The 22,172-nt window shown below is 40.8% G+C and overlaps 1 protein-coding gene across 9 annotated transcripts in view; it reads left to right on the top strand.

The window, feature by feature from the left end:
- MID1 (midline 1) overlaps positions 1–22,172 on the top strand; it is a 363,233-nt gene that overhangs the window by 295,783 nt on the left and 45,278 nt on the right. For all 9 annotated transcript variants that reach the window (XM_061627097.1, XM_061627092.1, XM_061627091.1 and 6 more), the window contains one exon: positions 12,840–12,935. In XM_061627097.1, coding sequence (XP_061483081.1) covers positions 12,840–12,935 — 96 coding nt within the window. The remainder of the gene's footprint in view (positions 1–12,839; positions 12,936–22,172) is intronic.

The raw sequence follows: 22,172 nt of genomic DNA, 5'->3' as shown, positions 1-22,172 counted from the left end.
ACTAATTTCTAAATCCAACCTGCATACCTAGGTGCTGACAGAATAATATACCAAGCTTAGGCAGGTATATCAGGACCTTCTGGTAGATCTCTGGGTGCTTTGATGTAGAACCACAAGGATTTGTGATCCCCAATTGTTTAACAGTGGCAACAACAACAAAATGACTGTTGTCATTATATCACTTAAATAAAGAAAGGTGAGCATGGGTGGTAACCAGGAGTGGGTTTTTTGTGTGAACCCTGTTCAGTTCTCATATTCAAAGCAAATTCCTGGGTTTTGCACTAAGTCTTTTGCACCAGGTTCAAGTTGGTGGATCTCGGGCTTCTAGTACAATGTAAAGTAGATGCCATAAGCCTAAAATCTGCCAACTCTTGGCGTACATAGTGTCCTTATTTTGTAAATATGTCCTGAAAGGTCCAGCTGGCGAGGAGCTCACTGGAGCCTGTAGCACTTAATCATGATCCAGTGCAAGCACTGCTCATTAAATATTTGCTAAGTTACTAGTGTGTTATAGTGCATGACAGATCACCTCAAGAGATTGTTTTAAAATGTTCTACTTAATTTTTTTAAATAGTTGTCTTATGGGTAGATATGTTAGAGGGAATGTAAGTTGAGCAGGTAATGTTCATAACAGCTAGCTATTGTGCACATTCACCAGGCCTCATTGAGAATGTGCACACGTTAACCGTTATGAAGAGGGAACTGTGCACATTTCCCGGTCAATATACATAACCGCCAACAGGCCTTGGGAAATATATCATCTGAATTTTGTATATTCTCCCACCATTATGCATAATCTCCAACAGGCTGTGGGGAATGTGCATATCTTGGCTAAATTTTGTACATTCTCCCTCCATTGTACATAATCTCCAACAGCTTTGGGGGAATGTACATATCTCAACTGCATTTTGTACGTCCTGTGACATATCGTCAGATACATGGGTTGTATTCAACTAAGTCCCACTCAGAGTAAGCTAACTGAAATTAACAAACCTAAGTTAGTCATGTCTATTAACTTCCATAGATCTATTCTGGCATTGAATACTACCCTATGCATATGATCTGTGTCATTTCTTGCTACCGCAATTCAGACTTTGGCTAGCGAGTATCAGGGCTTAACAAGAGTGGTAGGGCCACCACTGCATCTGCAGCCCTGCTGCTTATGCCAGCTAGAGCAAAAGGTGGAGAGGGTTGCTTCAGGGTTGGGGCTGAGTCAGCTGCACTGCCATTGCATGATTGTATCAGGCCTGATTTGGGCTCCAGTGATTTAACTGCCCTCCCCCTTCTAAATTGGCTGGGGTGAGTAGATGGGTTGAAGATGTAGCTGTGGCCCGGCTGCTCTGCTAAACAAACAGTTCCCCAGTCTGTGTTTGGATTATGCATATATGCTGTGTTACTGACTTGCCAACATCCAGTCCTAAAGTTTTGAAAAGACCACAGCAATGACAGCAGGATGGACAACCTTTTTTTCATTGAGAGCTGGATTCTTTTGGAGTAATCTCTCAGGAGGGTGTAGGGACCTAGACAGCCCTGTATCCAGCATTCCTTGTTAGGTGGGGCAGCCACGTTTTTAGGTGGGGCATTAGGGGGGAGAGATGCATAGCGCTAGCCAATCCTCCCCTGCTATTGGTGGAGAGGATGTGAGGGCCAGGCCAGGGGAAGGGAAAGGTAGTGACCTTCCTCGTCACTCCTCCATCTAGAGAGTGTGTTAATTTACATAAACAAAGTTTAATCTGTTGAATTGCCTTGCCCTTTTTTGAGAGATCCTCAGGAATACCAGACTCAAAAGCCTGACCTTGCCTATAGCTACAGTTCCCTTTCACTGTGGTCTGTCCCTGTGGTCTGATTATTCATGACTGAACTGCTTTGGTAAAGAGAGTGAGCTCATGAGCTTGACTTTGATGCTGCATTAGGAATCTCAGTTTTAGATTCCACCTGAAAAACAACCTTGTCCATACTACAGGTTTAGTGGAAAACAGAGAGAAAATAAACATTATATGTTTGTTTGCATCTCCTTGAGAGTTCCTCCTTCTACTCTTGTTCCTGGCCTTTAGATTTTCCTTCCTGTTGGACAATCAAGGGAAAACTTTAACTGGCTGCTATATAAAGGACGAACCAAGCAATTGGCAACTAACTGTGGAAAGCAATTGGATTTATTTTTTTTACTGGTTGCTGGGTTGATTTTTTTCTGTCCAGAAACCATAGAAAGGCTTCATGTTGAGCTGCACATATTAGGAAAATCAAAAATTAGGTACAGCTCAGGTATCCAGCTGGCCAGCTAGCTAGCTCATTTAGTTTACACAGCAATATTTCTATTCCTCTAGGGCTGTTTACATCCTCTGTCATCAAGTAATCAAGAAAAAGAAGGGGAAAAATAGCCACTATGATTGTGGATATAGTGAATACAGTGAGTAAATGGTACCATAGGGTAGCCATTTTTTCAGATCACTTTAAGATCTCTTTATTTCTTCTTCAGCAGTATGCACTCAATTCTGCGCTGTTCATTATAGTAACTGCAGAATAAACAAACTCTTACTTCTTACTGCAGGCAAACAAACATGCTTCTTTATTGCTGGTTTGGTGGGCAGCACAACTGAAACTGAAAAGCAGAGCAAAGGAAAGTCCAAGGGGTGGGGTCTAACTCTAGCCCATAATATATAGTTCTTCAAAGGTTGTGTTACTATACAGGCTGGTTATTTTCAGGGTCACTTAAGTAATTATAGGGTGAGTGTGGTCATGAAAAATCCACCCTCAGTCAGGGAAAGTCTTGAGTGAGCAGACTTTGAGGGGGCTCTTTCAGATGAGGCTTTTGTTGTGCACTCATCCTGCCTTATTCATTGGATTTTTCAAAGGGTCCTATTCTTAAATTGCTCCTGTTCGTAAAAGCTAGCATTCTTTAAATAGAGTTTGTCATTGTCTGTGATGTCACAAATTAAAAAGAAGACAATTTCCCCCAAAAATCCGGGGGGGGGTCAAAGCACAATTCTGAGGAGAGTAGTGCCCCCATTCTGCCCCCCTGCCTATAGGCCTAGACCAAAATGGTAGTGGGTAGGATCAGAAGTACTTCTCACCCTTTCTCTCCTAGCCCTCTTTTTCCTGCTAGGTAACCCTTCCTTAGCTGGTGAAATCTTCCCCCCCTTGTGATTCCCATGATGATTAATCCTATGCTGCTATTAAGTTTTTCCTTAGCTTAATAGCAGAGGAAGGCAATTTCTACCCGAATCATGGGAGGCGAGGTTTAAAACTTTCTTCTCCCTGCAACCCTCCCTTGTGCTGCTCAGCTGACTGGGGAACAGGTGGGAATAGCAAAAAGGGGACTGGACTGCAGAAAAATGTTAATCATTAATCTTTATCTGGAGACTTCCCCTTCCTACTGCTTGGCTGATCATGGGAGGGTATGCTGTGGGACGTGTGAGATTAGGCAGTGGGCCAGAAGCAGTGGGGGGGGACTTGTACACTTAGAAAAAAGGCACAGTAATGTTATTATGCACATTAACCACTCAACTTACAATCCCCTTATCATATATGTACTTATAAATACTGGAGTACAGCTGTCTTGCTGAATCCACTGGGGTAGATACTCCTTAGGTTTTCTTCATACCTGTCACTAATATTATATTATATTATATTATATTATATTATATTATATTATATTATATTATATTATATTATATTATATTATATTATATTGTTAGTAGACAACCCAAGGGAACTGAGACAAGTTGGTGTATTTTAATCACAAGTAGGTGATGATATGCATAAATTGACTAAGAATGAATTTTCTCCCATTTTTGTTATAAAATAAATGAAGTCAGGTAGACAGATGGTTTTACATGTCTCCTTTCCAAAAGCACTGCATAAATTGTGGCTCTGAAGACCATATTTTATCTGCTTCCTCTTGCAAATGCCTCTTTCCATTAATAGTATGTGAAGTTAAGAGGTTCAGCTACAAATGTATGTCACTTGATTAAACTCTGGCCTTTGTGATGTTTCCATTGCAAACTGCCTTGACAAACTGTCTTTATACTCCAGTTTCTAACTCTAGCCATAATGGGACCCACACAAAAGAGAATGAAATTCTACAGCCATGAGAATGGCTGTGTACTATAGCCAGCATGGATTTTTCGCATTCCACAATGTTACATTGAAAATATCCCCCATGACATTCTGATGTTTCCCATAAGCTCATTACAAAACAAAACCTTACAAAACTTACAGTCCTGAACTCAGAAACACTTTCTTAACAACTCTCTAAATTTTTATGGTGATACACAAAACAGTCAGAGAATCAAGAGTTCAAAGTGTAAAAAGAGAAAAAACATACCCCTGTTGGACTCTTTTCTGTAGGTGTTCTCATAATTTGTTGAAATTAATTAAAAATGAGCCATGTTCACAGAGTACCTGTAATCCTATCACTGACTTTGCCTCATACTCTGACCTTCATATTATGCAATTTAAACGTTTTAAAAATGCCTGGCCAATTTTTAATTAATCTAAGAAATTTAGTATTGGAGTCAATGATAAGGCTGGGCATGCTCAGTAAGAACTGTCAGTGTTCTAAAAGCAAGACTCACAGCCAATCACAGAGCCACACCCATGCCAGACCTTTATTTCACTTTACTTCCCCCAGAGAATCCTGGGAAGTGTAGTTTGTGAAGGGTGCTGAGAGGAGACTCTTATTCCCCTGACAGAGTTCCAGTGGCCGGAGTAGTTTAACAGTTAGCAGCTCTGACTGAAGCTCTGTGAGGGGAGCAGGGCATCTAGCAACTCTCAGCACCCTTCACTAACTCCACTTCCTATGATTCCTTGGGAGAAGCCATGACTGCCTAAAATGAAATAAAGGTTTGGTGTGGATGTGGCCAGGAACAGCTTTGGTTTAAATTTGGGTGGGAGACTATATGTTTCTGCTGTAGAATAAAAAATGGGGGAAACCCTGAAAAACAATGATACTGTTCACAACGTTTTCCTTTTGGAAAGGGGCTTCCCCTCTGCCCAGTCCCCAACCATCCAATCTCCTCCCCTCCCTATCCCTCCCCCAGGTCAGTTTCACCTATCCTAAGCATGATTGCACAGGAGTAAATCTCACTGAACTCAAAAAAAGCATGCAAATGCTCTAACCTCCTCCCTCCTATCCCCTCCCTCTTGCCCCTTCCCTCCCCCTTCCTTCACCCTTCCAATCCCCTCCTTCTGCTTCCCTCTCCCCCTCCTCCTCCCATATGGTCAGTTTTACCTATCCTAGCCATGATTGCACAGGACTAAATCCCACTAAACACAATAAGCATGCAAATGATCAGACCTGCCTTTCCCCTTTCCTCTCCCATCCTCCTCCCTTCTTCCTCTCCTCCCCTCTTCCTTTTTCTTCCTCCCCTTCCCATTCCAGGCCTCCCTCTTCATAGTCAGTTTTACTTATTCTAAGCATGATTACATGGAAGTAAATCCCACTGAACTCAATAAACATGCAAATGACCAAACCTGTCCTCCTCCCCCTCCTCCCCTCACCATCCCCTGTGATCAGTTTCACCTATCCTAAGCATGATTGCAGGGGAGTAAATCCCACTGAACTCAATAAGCATGCAAATGATCAATGCATTCTCAGCAAACTTGCACAGGATCCCACTTCTTATCTCCTGGATTAAAAAGCAGAGAAATCCACCAATAGGCAAAAAACCTTGACGTTTAAGAAGGTACCTATTGTCGGAGAGTGGCGAAATTGGGAATGGAGCGTCTGAGTGAGCCTTTATGCGTGTTTGAATCTTTGCTAAAGATTATACCTTCCCTGCAAATTAGTCAGACAGAGACGTTAAACTTTAAAATAAGAAATAACTACTTTAGCCTAGTGTTTTCCCTCATGCTTGGAGGAGAGGGGGAGACAAAGAGAATATGTCTGCTCTCCCTCAAGAGAAAGAAGAAGGAGGGAAGGAGATGTGGTCAACATCCTATGCATATCAGTCTAGCACAGCCTTTCCCAACTAGTGGGCCACCAGATGTTGTTGGACCACAATTCCCATCTTTCCTGACCATTGGCAATGCTGGCTGAGGCTGATGGGAGTTGTGGTCCAACAACATCTGGTGGCCCACTAGTTGGGAAAGGCTGGTCTAGCAGGAAGGGAGAGACAGCAGGAGATCAAAGGATAGGTATTAGCCTAGCAATCAGGAGGTCTGATTTATTTTGCAATTTTAGTGAAGTTTCCTATCGTAAATCATTTCTTTTGCTTCTGTTACTGTGAATATGTGAAGTACAGCAACACTTTGCAACACTAAAAAAAAGCTCCATACATCATTGTGGAATAATGGCACTGACTGTTCTGCAAAGTAGTTTCCAATAGAGATGAGGAGTGTCTCAGTTTGCATAAGATAAAACAGTGGGAGGTGAAATATATTCTAGCAAAATTCAAGGTGTTCTCTGTTTTTAATTGACCATGCCCACCTTGCCTTAAGTGCAGTAGTTTAAGTATAGAAGACTGAAAATATGGATCTTGGGCAGGCCATGTGTCTGCTGTAGAATAAAAAGGTGGGAGAAACCCTGAAAAGTAATGATACTGTTCTGAATGTTTTCCTTTTAGAAAGGAAAGGGGCTGCCCCTCTGCCCAGTGCCCACCCACCCAATCTCCTCCCCTCCCCCTTCCTGCTCTCCTTCTTCCCTCCCAGTCCCTCCCCCAGGTCAGTTTCACCTATCCCAAGCATGATTGCACAGGAGTAAATCCCACTGAACTCAAAAAGCGTGCATATGATCAAATCCACTCTCCCCTCCTCCCTCCCATCACCTCCCTTTTGCCTCCTCCCTCCCCTTCCAATCCCCTCCTTCCCCTCCCCTCTTCCGCCATGGTCCGTTTTACCTATTGTAAACATGATTGCATGGGAGTAAATCCCATTGAACTCAATAAACATGCAAATGATCAAACCTGCCCTCCCCTCCCCCTCATTCCTGCTCCCATCCCCCTTCTCCCCTCTGCCTTCCCTTCCTCCTCTCTCCCCACCCCTGCCTTTCCACCTCCTCCCCTTCCCATCCCCTGTGGTTTCATCTATGCTAAGCATGGTTACAGGGGAGTAAATCCCACTGAACTCAGTAAGCATGCAAATGGTGAATCCAATTTCAGCAAACTTGCACAGGATCCCATTTCTTACCTCCCGGATCAAAAAGCAGATAAATTCACTTAGGCAAAAAAAACCTTGTGGTTTTTTTAAGAACATACCTATAGCCAACAGATATTTCTATCAAACTTTAAAAAGCAGGGAAATTGGGCAACTATAGTGAATGTTCCAGGGGAGCAGGAGACCTGACCTCCTCTCTGAAATATTGTACTGCCCTACAAATTTGTCAAAATGCAAACACAATTCGGGTTGGTCTTGGTTTTGCACAGTACAATCCACTTCCTTGTACCTTGGAAGAATTTGGTAACATGTTTTACATTAATATTATGAATGAGAAGTTTATGATTAACATATTAAAATGTTAACTGTATCTCAAGCAGAATTTGATTCACCTGATATCAGATGAAGATTGGAGTATATGTAACTTGCTGATTTCTGTTCCCATAACTCCTAAAATCTCCTCAACTATCTCTTTTCGTGAAATCTAGCTTGCTATATACTGCTCCAGTGGTATATAATTATGTATGTTGTATAAGAAGCTTTTGAGTGGATGTTGTTAGCTGTGAAACAGCGAACAGGATTGTAAGCTTTCTCATGGAACTGCCAGACTGAAAGAAGGAGTATAAATAAATAAAATAGTGCATAAGAAATGTGGGGCAAGTAACTTCTGCATTTACTAATTCTAGTCTCCTCCAAACTAGAATAAATGCCTTTATTTCACCTCAAGGGCATTGCTTCCTCCTAATGAGCCTTTAGGAGTGAGGCAGGAAGCAATGGTATGGGCAAGGGATAAGCTATGTTTCAAAATCTCTTACAAAGGAGTCAGAAAATCATAATTGAAGATTATTTAAGGAAGTAACAGAATGAACTATGAGTAGGCAGTACCTGCAGCTACATTGCTGCTGTAGCACAGTGGACATGGTTGGCACATCAGCTCACGCATAGTTGAATGAAAACTATTATTTGCACATTATGATAAATATGCAAACAAATCATCAGTGTTTTAATTCTTCGTGCTGCCATGTGGTTTATTTCAAATGTGTAACCAGATGAATGGATTTCACATAAGTGTAGATATCATAACACATTATTGGTTTACAGTTTAGTATAGTGGCTAGATTATTTATTTATTTATTGAATTTACATCCCACCCTTCCTCCCAGAAAGAGCACAGGACAGCAAATAAAAACACTAACAACACTCTAAAATCTTAAAAACAAAAGATTTCTAAAACTTATTGTAAAAAATCTTTAAAAACATTTTAAACAAAACATCTTTAAAAACATGTTTTTTTAAAAAAATCTTAAAAATTCCAACACAGATGCAGACTGGAATAAGGTCTCTACTTAAAAGCTTGTCTAAAGAGGAAGGTCTTCAATAGGCTCCAAAACAATAACATAGATGGTGCCTGTCTAATATTTAAGGTGTGGGTATTCCAAAGGGTAGGTGCCACAACCCTAAAGGTCCGCTTCCTATGTTGTGTGGAATGAATCTCCTGATAAGGTATCTGCAGGAGAGCCTCATCTGCAGAGTGCAGTGATCAACTGGGTATATAAGGGGTAAGACGATGTTTCAGGTATTTGATCCCAAGCTGCAGAGGGCTTTGTACACCAAAACCAGCACCTTGAACTTAGCCTGGTAGCTAATAGACAGCCAGTGCAGTTCTTTCAGCAGCAGAGTAACGTGTTGCCTATACCATACCCCAGTGAGCATTTTGCATCAGCAGCACCTTCCAGATCAGCCTCAAGGGCAGCTCCACATAGAGCACATTACAGTAATCCAGCCTGGAGGTTACCAGAGCATGGACAACAGTGGTCAGGTTATCCCGGTCCAGAAATGGCTGCAGGTGTCTTACCAGCCAAAGCTGATAAAAGGCACTCCTAGCCACTGAGGTCACCTGAGCCTGTAGTGACAAAGATGGATCCAGGAGTACCCCCAGACTAGAAACCTGCCCTTTCAGAGGGAGTACATCCCCATCCAAAGCAGACAACTGACCAATTATCCAAGCTTGGGAACTATCATCCCACAGTGCCTCCCTCTTGCTAGCATTCAGACTCCATTGGACCTCATCCAGTCCACCACCAAGTCCAGGCACTGGTCCCGGGCTTGCACGGCCTCTCCTGATTCAAATGTTACAGAGAAATAGAGCTGGTTATCATCAGAGTACTGCTGACACCTCATCACAAGTCTCCTGATGATCACTCCCTAGGGCTTCATATAGATGTTAAACAGCACTGAGGATAAGATGGTATCTTGTGGCACCTGACAGCACAACTGAAAATGACCCTGGAGATAGGATCAGAACCACTATAAAACAATGCCTCTGATACCCATCTCACCAGTCAGCTCAGAAAGATACCATGGTCAATGGTATCAAAAGCTGCAGAGAGATCAAGTAAGAATAACAGGGTTGCACTCTCCCTGTCCTCCTAATAAAGGTCATCCATCAGGACAACCAAGGCTTACTCTGTCCCATAACCAAGCCTGAATCTATACTGGAATGGGTCAAAATAATCTGTTTTATCCAAGAGTTTTTGCAATTGCTGTACCACAACCCCAATCACCCTCTATAAAAAGGGAGTATTTGTGACCAGGTGGTTGTTGTTGTTACAAACCAATGGGTCCAGGGTGGGCTTTTTCAGAAGCGGTTGGATCACCACCTCTTTTAGGATGACTGGGACCACTTCCTCCCACAAAGACTTATTGACCACATGTATGTGGATATAGTACTACAGCCATAAACACATATTTTGTAAGAATTCTGAAGCCTGTTCTGGTTATAGAAAAATGAGAAATTATGTTTGTTGCTCCTGAGGAAATGGGAAGTATTTGTACACTCTTATACAAATCTCATTTTGTCCATATGTTTCCATACTGAGTTTTTAAAAGACAACCTGTGTTATTATTTAAGAATTTAATTATATCTTGATTAGTCTAATATCAACATACTGAGATAATGTGTTATGAAGTAACTGCTGTTTACAGGATTAATAACTGAACACATAACAAATAATACTTTGATCTTGATACCTCTTATTCTGGAGTAATCACCTAAATGTACATTAGATAAAACTGTAACAGAACTGCAGCACCAGTAGGAAAATGTACATCTGTTCAGTTGTTTCTTTTTTAATTGCTTGTCTGACTTTGGGAACTGCAGCAGTGCAGACATCAACGTCTAGAAACTGTGCTAACAGATTCATTTACTTTTAAAAAATGTATACCCCACCTTTTCACACTACATTCCCATATATCTTTTTCTTTCTTACACAAACACACACACACTACTTCTTTAGATTGTGACTAAGGATTTGGTAATTTCAAAACAACATCTCAGTACATGTGCCATTAGATATAAATAAGAGTTGAAGAAAATTCAAAACTTATATCCAACAACAGGGAAACAGAAAAAGAGAAAAAGTACTAGCAGCAAAAATATGCATAGAGAGTATGTCTAAAATGGAGCAAGAAACAAAAGAATTCCTTTCTAGCAAAAGGAATAAATACTTGCCACAGAACTAGAGGGACATAAAGGAATTAATTTTTTCTTCTAGGAAAATAGGCACTTGGGAGAAAGGAATTCCATTAGTAAAAGAAACAGAGATTAAATTACTGGTGATTCAGCATTGAGCTGAAAGGACACTGAGCTCCTTTCTGCAGGGAAGAAATGTTGGGCATGAGGAGTATCACCTTTTTTCTTACTGGGAATTTTAAAAGCCCTCCTCATTGTGTAATTTTATTTAACAGGGAATGCTGCAAACAAGGGAGTCCAGATGTCCTATTAATCAAAATTAAATAAGGTCTCAGTCTTCTAAAAATTAGTATTGTATCATTCTTCCAGTCGCTGATTTATAGGGTCACCATAAGTCGTAGTCGACTTGAAGGCACATAACAGCAACAACAATTCTTCCAAGGCAGAGATATTTATTGTGTTCTAAATGGAAAATAAAACCTGAATCCAGCATCCAAGAAATCCAATAGGGCCATTTGCATGTCTGAAACGAATTGGAATAAGAACACAGAATGAAAGTCAGTGTGGTGTAATGGTTAGAGTGTCAGATTAGGAAAGCCCCAGTCAACCGCAAACAACACTGGTACAATCACTATCCCTCAGCCTAACCTACCTCATAGTTATTGTGAGGATAAAAAGGCTATGACCCATGGGACTTTATGCCAACTTGAGTTCCTTGCAGAGTAGGAGGACTGTAAATGTCTGTAAATATCAGACCATAACTGGATTCCTACATGGCAGTCCATCCATTCGCAGTCAGAGTTCTTGCCACATGTTAACTAACTTTCACCACTGCTGCCATTTGAGCAATAAGAAAGTAAACAGAAATTTTAAAAAAACTCAAACTGGCTCCACAGTTTGAACACAGACACAGCATGTCTGTCAACAACATGGAGAAAATAACTCCATTGGGATGGTGAGCCAGTAAACTTGAACATCTTGAACAAATATGAGTGAAATAAATTATCAACAAAGAAATCCACAAAAAGTCAAGTGCAGATTAAACATGATTTTGTGGTGTGTGTGTGTGCATGCGTGTGTGTGTGAGAGAGTTTAATTGCATGATTCTGTTATTTAATCTTGGTAGTACCTAATATTATCCCCCATCTTTGGCAGATAAGCATTTGTTATGCTTTCCCAGAGAGAAGCACAATAAACACATTTCATTTTTAGCAGATTTTCCACTGAACTGGTCAAAAGTAAAACTTCTTCAAAGATCTTGACCTCATGGGCAGCTAAATATAAACTGTAAGATGAGCTCCCTTATACCATGTCAGAATATTTGTCTGTCTATTGTCTGCTATGACTCATGGTGGCTCTCCGGGGTCTCAGGTAGAAGTATTTCCCTTCACCTGCTGGTACCTAATTCTGTTAACTGGAGATACCAGGGACTGAATTAGAACGTTCTGCGCAGAGCTTAGAAAAGTTACTTTTTTTGAACTACAACTCCCATCAGCCCCAGCCAGCATGGCCACTGGATTGGGCTGATGGGAGTTGTAGTTCAAAAAAGTAACTTTTCCAAGCTCTGGTTTCTGCATACAAAACATGTGCTGTACTTCTGAGGCGTGGTCCTTTGCAATAAGGAACAGTGACATACCTGCTAATGTGCACAGGTGAAAACTAATAAGGAATATCGTTTATGTCTAAGAATGATTCCAGTGTGCAGAGCTTGGAAAAGTTACTTTTTTGAACTACAAGTTGTAGTTCAAAAAAGTAACTTTTCCAAGCTCTGCCAGTGTGTATTCCTTTTCAGTGCACATGTGGAAAGGCACAACTGGGATTGTTTCTGCCCCTGGCCTTCATGGATTCATCTAGATCCTGAGTGTTGCAAGGTTCCAGTCTTATAGAGAGAGCCTATATCCTGAAGGTGCATAAGCTGTATTCAGATGAAAATATAGAGGTTGGAAATGGTGACAGCACACAGAATCCCACTCTCCCCTCCATGCATTTATTATCCACAGATTTTTTATTTCTGTATACAGGGCTATGTATTGCGATAATTTGAAGTCAAGAGAAAAGTTTCTTCTCTCTGTAATCTAGTTTCACTTTCTATGTCTGGTGCCAACTATTTGCACATTTATGGCTAAAACTATTATCTTGTCTGCTACATTCAACAATGTAACAGCGCACAATGAATTAGTGCAGTCTCAGCTGCTTTTCCATGTATGTATTTGACTATCGTTACAAATAGTTCACAGTGCTAAATCACTCTTCTGTGTCATCTTTTTTTTAACAGCAAAATTTGGAAAGTAATCTCACCAACCTTATCAAGAGAAATACTGAACTGGAAACACTTTTAGCTAAATTAATTCAAACTTGCCAACATGTGGAGGTGAGTATTGGTTACATATGTTATATATGTTGAGATATAATATTAGAATGTTTTATGGACCTGGACCCAAATGAATTCTAGTATCCTATTTACAGAGCCAACCATCAGGAAAAATAGACATTTTAAAAGTAAAAAGTCCACACAATCATGTTCACATTTTGGGCCACTTCGCATGTTACACAGAACAAATGCAGATTTGTTACTAAGTGCATCCACTGCACTTTTAAGAAACTGAAATTGGCAGATTGCCCATCCCTAAAATTATTATGTACTGTATTTATTATCTCTTGTAGGAAGCTTATTTAATCTGGGGATCCAGACTGTGCTGTTCTGGAACAAAAAATAGACCAGGTTCAAATTACAAACCTGGAAGGCCATCATATATGGAATACTACCAAGACCTCAAAATGAACAACTTAATTGTAACTCAGGTTTCTTAGTTCAGCCCCAAAATGACAAGTTTGGTATCAAATGGTGTGGATGTTCTTGATCAAACCTAAACCATTCCCTTGGTGATAAAGCTTTGTAGCATTCAGTACAGTACAGATGATGAAATAGAAAACATGCCGGAGGCCTTCATTCATTTTGAACACAATGACCAGCTCTTCACAGAAGCTCTAGAAAGACATGTAACCAAATGTGCCTTCACCATGCATGCCAATGCAGTCTCCAAAGTCATGCAGCTCTGCAGCAGGAAGCACATCCTTTCTAAAAGCATCTTCAACACAGTGTTAGAAAGTTTTATCTACAACACCAACAACTTCATCACTGCTCGGATCACTGAGCAGATTGTCCTGTTCGGGAAACTAAATTGTTTGCCTCCATATGTTCCTTCCCTTTTCTATTTAAAATACAATTCCTATAAGAAACAGAAATCCTGCTATTAATAAAATATTGTTTTGTAGATGCCTACATATGTACACTATGAGTGACATCCAATTATGTCTGCCTACTTATAATGGAAATTCGCTTGCACAGTGAGACTTCTGGTTTCACTTCTATACCCTCCAGCCGCCTCCTCCCCATTACCCAAATTCTCTCCAGACTCAATCATCCAGAACAGATTTTGGGGGTACACAGGGGATGGAGTGGGGGAAGAGGAAGACGTAGCCTCATTCTGTAAGCAGACATCTATTTGCATTGCATTGGATCTTGCCCTACATTATATAGCACAGGTGTGTTTATTGCAATGTAGCAGCAACTGAAAATGTTCATTTGTACAGAACATGAAGAGCTATTCTGTAATAGCAGATCTTGTGGAATTACTCAGGCTTCTATCGCTGAAGTTACACGATCTCTTTTACTGAATTAATATGAAAATAATATTAATAGTGATGCACACAGACATCTCATCTCTGAGTGAACATCTTTAGGATTTTGATGTGTGTCACTGATATCTGTGGGACTTAAAGGTACTTTCCTGAGGGCTGGATTGCAGCCATTTTCTTTTTCTAATTTCTGGAGAGACCAGAATTTTTTTAAAAAAATACTGTTCTCATTCAATTAATTTTTATCTTTTATAACCTGCATATAAATAATCTTCCTTTTTTATCCTAGACCCAGCATTTCTTCCATTATAATGATACAGCTGCCATACTGTAGGCAGATGTGTTGCTTCCCTTTGATCTTAATGTTACAGATTGCTCTCTATTGCCAAGGAACAGCAGCTGCATGGCTCATGTATCACTTTATCCCATTCTCCATAAAATCACAATAGGAAGCTAAATTCACCTTATTTACATGCTACTATCAGGACAGAAACTTGTGGCCATATGTACAAGTGATATTTAAGCCTTTTTTATATACCTCAATTATTTGCAAATGAAATGAAAAGGCTACATTGAGTAGAACACAAATTTTATTTTAAGATGGCTGTCTTTGCCATTTGAGTCAGTACCAAAACAACGTGGCCACATTTAGGCATGTGTCCGTGGCTTTGTAAACCATAGCACACTAGCTTCTTCATGGAGATCCTGATTTGCGTTAAGCTAAAGTTGCCTGTTTTCTCCAAACTGGGGAACTCTGCTTTGAAAATGGAAATGGACTGCCTTCAAGTCGATCCCGACTTAGGGCTACCCTATGAATAGGGTTTTCATGGTAAGCGGTATTCAGAGGGGGTTTACCATTGCCTCCCTCTGAGGCTAGTCCATGTAGGTTAAATCAGATCCTCAGTTTATTATACTGGTTTGTTACTCAATGTTAAGTATAGCAATAAGAAGGGGGGGAGCAATAAGTGTATGGCCATGATGTTTATCTTTGGCTTACTAAGCCATGGATGACCATCTGAATGAGACCATTAACGTTGACATGTGCCAGACTGAAAGTTAACTCTTAGCCGCTTGAAGTGTTGCACATTTGCAAAAGACACTTCTATGTATGAAATATATGAAAACTATATGTAGATCATGTGCAGTGCTTAACTACCCCCCAGTATGTACATGCTCTCAACATCCGTGGGAGCACCAAAGTGCCCATACACTGAGTGCATGGGCAGCTTTCTATCAAATCCTCTAGTCATTATTATGATGTGCATTTCTCTGGGTGTCCCCCTCCATATCATTGACTTCTGCTGATGGGTGGGAAAAACAGGAGGGAATATTCAGAAAGAGACTGTTATTTGCAGCAGTCCTGTATGTCTATCAACATGTAGTTCTGTCCTAATTTCCCCCTTTGGTTTAAATCTATTAGCCATCTATTTGCTTTTCAAGTCTGGCAGCAACAACCAGAGTGAATTCTTTATTTTGTGGGAGTTCCTGGGATGGATCACATCCCCCATTGTTATTGTGAACGTAGATATTCCTCTTGTAATTTGTCAAAAGGGGCAGAAATTTGGATACTGCAAACCATCTGCCTCCTTTTCATTATGGAGCCCCATTTGTGTGGGTGAGGGGGGTTGTTTTTAAATGTTTTAGGGATGTATGAAAAGCATGTATTATTTAGCCAATAGAATGAAGTTGTTTCAGTCTGTTACACAGCAACGTAATCAGAACACAGCTGTGGAAAAATCTGGAACAATTAGCGAGAGGAGTAGGAGGGAATATGTTTTCCTGTACATGATTTAAATGCTCCTTTTTTCAGCCAATGTTTTCTAATGCTGGATTTCATTTTTTTTTAAAGAATGCTTGTCCAGAATTTTATTTTCCCCCCCATTGAGAATGATTCTTAGATTATACAGAACAGAAAAGACATTTTATGTATTTCTTCAGCTCAGCTGATTGTAATGGAAGTATATATTTAAATTGCTTCAGGCTGGACTCAACATATAAGGTCTAGGTCAAAAGTGATTGTTTATCTTATGTCCAAATTCTGTAAACCCACAAAAACAGGGGAGGGCCGGTTATCTTCATAAAGCTGCCCTTCACTTATGACAGCATCCCCAAGATAGGCAAATCTTCAGATCAGGATAATATTACCAGAGCAAGGCATATTAGTGGCAGTTAGAGGTATCTGGAGTTTCCCTTTCTTGTCTGTCAGCCAAATTAAAAATCCCAAAAGAGAAGTGGAATGTGAGAGAGTGAAATAGAGATGGAAAAAGTTTAGAAAAATAGGATTTCATTACAAATAATGAAAATGTCAATACTTAAAAAGACCTCAGCTTCTTCAACAAAGAATCCTTTTAGGTTTCACAGCTAACTATGTCTCCCTTCTGTTTTCTATGAAATGGGCTTAGAAACCTCTTGTTTGTGGTTCAGCAAAAATGCTACCCAGTAGATTCCATTAAACAATAAGAAGACTTTGTTCACTACAATAAAAATAATGCATACTGCATTTTCACTATGTGGCACAGTGCCAGCTCTTTTAGTTTTTCAGTCACACACTGAAATTTGGGGACAATCTGAGACAAGTTTAGAATCAGAAGGGGGAGCAGCTAACAGGAAGGATTTTATGGTAATCTTGATAATTGGTCAGGTTGATCAGAACATAGAGTAATAATCTCTTTTTTATTATCTGGTCTTTGATGTATATAATTTGGAATATAGAATTTTGCTTTGGAGGTTGTTTTGGCACACTGTACTCAAGGGTACATAATAGGGAAGCTTGATCGAGCTTAGTATAGCATGACAAAGTCATCAATAGCATGCTTTAATATTTAGCTTGCCATTCAGAGCAAACTAAAACCAGAAATACCAGAGTCTTGCTCTTTCATCATCTAGAGTTTCAGAAAATACAAGACAAGACCCTTAAGAGAAGCAAAAGATGGGACAAGGTTGAATTTTAAATCCACGGAAAGTAATTGAAGGAAGATAAGGAATTATCAGAATTTAACATAAGTGGAATTTTGTTTACAAAACAAGAAACATGTATGGATCAGAACTGATGAAGAAGAAAATTGTTCACCACAGTAACAGAATTCTAAGGATACATAACAAATTCAGCCTATAGTTGCCTCAATGAATCTTTAATCATGTTCAGTAGTAAACAGCAGGATAGGCACAAATCTAGAGTGAACTGTCACGACCCAGGAGTCCAGTAATTAGGACAATGAGTTGCAGGTCAAAGTATGACTAACTAAGAACTGGGTTCCTAGGTCTGAGCCTGATGCTGGTGATCAGGGACTCCAAAGCAAGCAGGCAGGAGCCCACTGAATATGGCAGTAAACAGTGCCTAGTATTTACTGATTGCAGTAAATAAAATGTTAATAGTATTTATTTAACTTATCCAATTTAATGGCTGGGCTATTCCTTATTTAACTGTAGGGATTAGATACAATTGAATGATGATGCTAATAAATATAATCAGGTTAAAACTCTGTATACTTAAAAATGTAACAATTTCCACCAAAACCTGGCCCCAATAAAATGACCTTGCAACAATACTAAAGGTTCTGAAGTTCTAGCAAATCTCAGGAGGGAAGTGCTAGTAAACAAGCTATGGCTATCACCATTTCTAATGGCATGGGATTCCTAAAAAAGAAAAGAAACGTTCTGATAAAAATGTGGATCTAAATGCACAGATTATGTTCTCTGTTGCTGATGCTGTCTGAAAGAAAATGAGTAGATAAATTCAATTCAAGATTAAGACTTTGCTTCTGTGGGTGGGAACATCTTCTCAGCCAAGTTCCACTCAGGGGATGTTAGTGCTGGCAGTAGGGGAGGCACCTTTTGCCAGTTCCTCCCTCCACTAGCAGTCTCCATCACTACTTCCTACGCTGTTTTGGAGATTTGGAAGAGGTGACATTGTGGGGCCGTGGAAGAGAATCCCTCTCTCCTTCACCTCTGAGATTCAAGCCTTCTGAAAACAGAAGGAGCCTTTCAGTTCATAGAAGGCAAAGTCTGAATCCAACCCAATATTATCAGACACTGACATGATGTTCAGCCTGCTCGGCATAAATTTTATTCCCCCTTAAGAAACAGATTTGCAATTTGGGGGTATTTTTAGATCAGGCCTTCTCGATAGATGCGCAAATGGTGTTTTGGCATGGAACCCCTTTCACCAACTTCATTTGATGTCCCAGTTGTGTCCTTTCTGGGATAGATGGCCTTGCCACAATGATCTATACCAAGGTAGCCAACATGGTACCCTCCAGATGTTGGTCTACAACTCCCTTCAACCTGGCTATCAGCCATTCTGGTTGGGCTGATGGAGGGTGTAGATGGCTACCACTGATCTATACTTGTGTAATATTACTGTAAAATATACTGTATTGATGTATTTGGAAACCTCAGATGGACCAAAATACAGTGGCGACGATTGTTAACTGGCTTCTGTCACCATGAACATATGTCATGTCTGTGGAAATATTTAAATTGGTTCCAATACGTTTCTGGGCATAATTAGATGCTTGGCTTTTAATGCACTAAATGGCTTGGGATCAGGGTATCTGAGGGACTGCCTTTCCCTCTAGAAACCAACCCATTGATTTAGGCTGTCCTCCAGGTAACCCCAACTTCAGTAGTTAAGCTGACTTCAGACAAAACCTTCTCTCACGCATGCCATCCAGTTATGTTCCTTTATGTTTTCTCTTGAATGTTTTTTTTCTTTTCCTCCTGGCTGTAGATATCGTTTTATTATGACTGATTTTATCTCTTCATTTTTTTATTGGTCATAAAGGTGTTATATGTTTGGTTGGTTCTTCTTCATACTTCGAGTAAATCCACTAAAATCAATAGGACTTAGTAGTAGCTTGTGAACAGCCTTTAAAGCAGATGGATAAAAATTGTTTTAATTAACAGATGACAAAGAAAAGGCAGAACTGCTCAATTCCTACTTTGGCTCAGTGTTCTCCCCAAAAAGGGTCTATAACCCTCCTGGGAAACATGAAGTGGAAGGGGCAGGATTGGAGCTTGACACTGATAGACAAACAGTCAAGGAATACGTAATCACTTTGAAAGAGTTCAAATTGGCAGGGCCCGATAAACTGCATCCTAGAGTATTGAAGGAACTGGCTGAAGAACTCTCAGAACCGCTGTCTAGTATCTTTGCGAAATTATGGAGGACTGGTGAAGTGCCGGATGACTGGAGGAGAGCTAATTTTGTCCCTATCTTCAAAAAGAGCAAAAAGGAGGAACCAGAGAACTACAGACCAGTCAGCCTAACATTAATCCCTGAAAAAACTCTGGAGCAGATTATAAAGCAGTCAGTCTGTAAGCACCTTGAAAACAATGCAGTGATCACTAGAACCAACATGGATTTATGAAGAACAAACCCTGCCAAACTAATCTTACCTCATTTTTTGATTGGGTAACCTCCCTTGTAGACTGTGGGAATGCTGTGGCACTTCCAGGATAAAATCTTTAGCATCCGCAAGGACTTAGACTCCAGTGTTATAGCAGGTGAATCAAGTGAGCTATGCAGAGCACAGCCTTGTCCCGATTTCTTGGATGAGTTTCAGTTGGTACAACTTCAGGACATTGACAAGGTGCTTGGACAGGTTCGTGCAACTACTTCTGTGCTGGATCCTTGCCCTTCTTGGCTAATAAAAGCTAGCAGGGATGGAACTGCTGGCTGGGCCAGGGAAGTGATTAATGCCTCTGCGAGAGGGGGTGGTCCCTGGCTGCCTGAAAAAGGCGGTAGTGAGACCACTCCTGAAGAGACCCTCCCTGGACCCAGAAACTCTTAATAATTATAGGCCGGTGGCAAATGTTCCATTCCTGGGCAAGGTCCTGGAACGAGTGGTGGCAGGCCAGCTGCAGACACTCTTGGATGAGACCGATTATCTGGATCCATTTCAGTCAGGTTTCAGGCCTGGTTTTGGCACAGAAACAGCCTTGGTCACCCTGTATGATGACCTCTGTTGGGAGAGAGACAGCGGGAGTGTGACTCTGTTGATTCTCCTTGATCTCTCAGGGGATTTTGATACCATCAACCATGGTATCCTTCTGGAATGACTGGCTGAGTTGGGAGTGGGAGGTACTGCATGGCAGTGGTTCCGCTCCTACTTGGTGGGTCAGCTCCAGAAGGTGGTGCTTGGGGAACATTGCTCGGCACCCTGGACTCTCCAGTATGGGGTTCTGCAGGGGTAAGTTCTGTCCCCCATGTTGTTCAACATCTACATGAAACTGTTGGGTGCGGTCATCCGGAGCTTTGGAGTGCGCTGCCATCAGTATGCTGATGACACGCAGCTCTATTTCTCCTTTTCAGCTTCTTCAGGTGAGGCTGTCAATGTGCTGAACCAGTGTCTGGCTGCAACAATGGACTGGATGAGGGCTAATAAACTGAGGCTCAATCCAAACAATGAGATGCTGCTAGTGGGTGGTTCTTCTGACCGGATGGTGGATGTTCAACCTGTCCTGGATGTGGTTGCACTCCCTCTGAAGGAGCAGTTTCATAGCTTGGGGGTTCTCCTAGAACCTTCTCTGTCACTTGAGGCTCAGGTAGCCTCCTACCATCTTTGGTTGGTGGCCCAGCTACACCCCTATCTGGACAGGGATAACCTCGCTTCAGTTGTCCATGCTCTGGTAACCTCCAAGCTAGATTACTGCAATGCACTCTATGTGGGGCTGCCTTTGAAGACGGTTTGGAAACTGCAGCTTGTGCAAACTGCAGCGGCCAGATTGGTAACAGGGACCAGACAATTCGAACATATAAAACTGATTCTGGCCCACTTGAATTGGCTGCCTGTATGTTTCCGAGCTGGATTCAAGGTGCTAGTTTTAAACTATAAAGCCTTACACGGCTTGGGACCACAATACCTGATAGAATGCCTCTCCCAACATGAACCCATCCATACATTACACTCAACATCAAAGGCCCTCCTCTGGGTGCCTACTCCGAGGAAAGCTCGGAAGATGGCAACAAGAGAGAGGGCTTGCTCAGTGGTGGCCCCCAAATTATGGAATGATATCTCTGACGAGGTGCGCCTGGCACCAACACTGTTATCTTTTTGGCACCAGATCAAGACTTTTCTCTTTTCCCAGGCATTTTAGCATGTGTTTTTAAATTGTGTTTTTTTTAAGTGTTTTTATATTTGTATATTTGTTTTTAATGTTTTTAATTGTTGTAAACTACCCAGAGAGCTTAGGCTATGGGGCAGTATACAAATGTAATAAATAATAATAATAACAACAACAACAATAATAATAATCTTGACTTCAGCAAAGCTTTTGACAAAGTGCTCCATGATATTCTGGTTAGGAAGCTAGCTAAATGTGGGCTGGATGGAACAACTATCAGGTGGATCCACAGTTAGCTCCAGAATCATACTCAAAGAGTGCTTATCAATGGTTCCTTCTCAAACTGGGTGGAAGTAACGAGTGCGGTACCACAGGGCTCAGTCCTGGGCAGAGTGCTCTTTAACATTTTTATGAACGACTTGGATGAGGAGGTACAGAGCATGCCTATCAAATTTGCAGATGATACAAAATTGGGGTGCACAGCTAATATCATGGAAGACAGAAACAAAATTCAAAGGGACCTTGATAGGCTGGAGCATTGGGCTGAAAACAACAGCTGTTATAAATACTGTTATAAAGTATGTTGAAAGTGCACATACTGAGTTGACTTTACAAGTATGGATACACAGAATGTGTCATATTGGGCCAAATTAACAAATTATACAGCCACAAGAGTGGCTGTATACTATAGCCAGCGTGGATTGTTCACATTCCGCAAGGTTAAATTGAAAATACCCCTATGCCATTCTGACCCTTCTCATAAGCTCATTTCAAACCAAAATCTTACAAAACGTATAGTCCTGAACTTAGAAACGCTTGCTTAACAACCCTCTCAATTTTCATGGCGATATACAGAACAGTCAGAGAGAATAGAGAGTTCAAAGTTTAAAAAGAGAAAAAAAAC

This window comes from Rhineura floridana, chromosome 5, assembly GCF_030035675.1.
Source record: "Rhineura floridana isolate rRhiFlo1 chromosome 5, rRhiFlo1.hap2, whole genome shotgun sequence".
In the NCBI taxonomy this organism is placed as follows: domain Eukaryota; kingdom Metazoa; phylum Chordata; class Lepidosauria; order Squamata; family Rhineuridae; genus Rhineura; species Rhineura floridana.
Note: the sequence above shows the minus strand (reverse complement) of the source record. Positions and strands in the feature narration are given on the sequence as shown.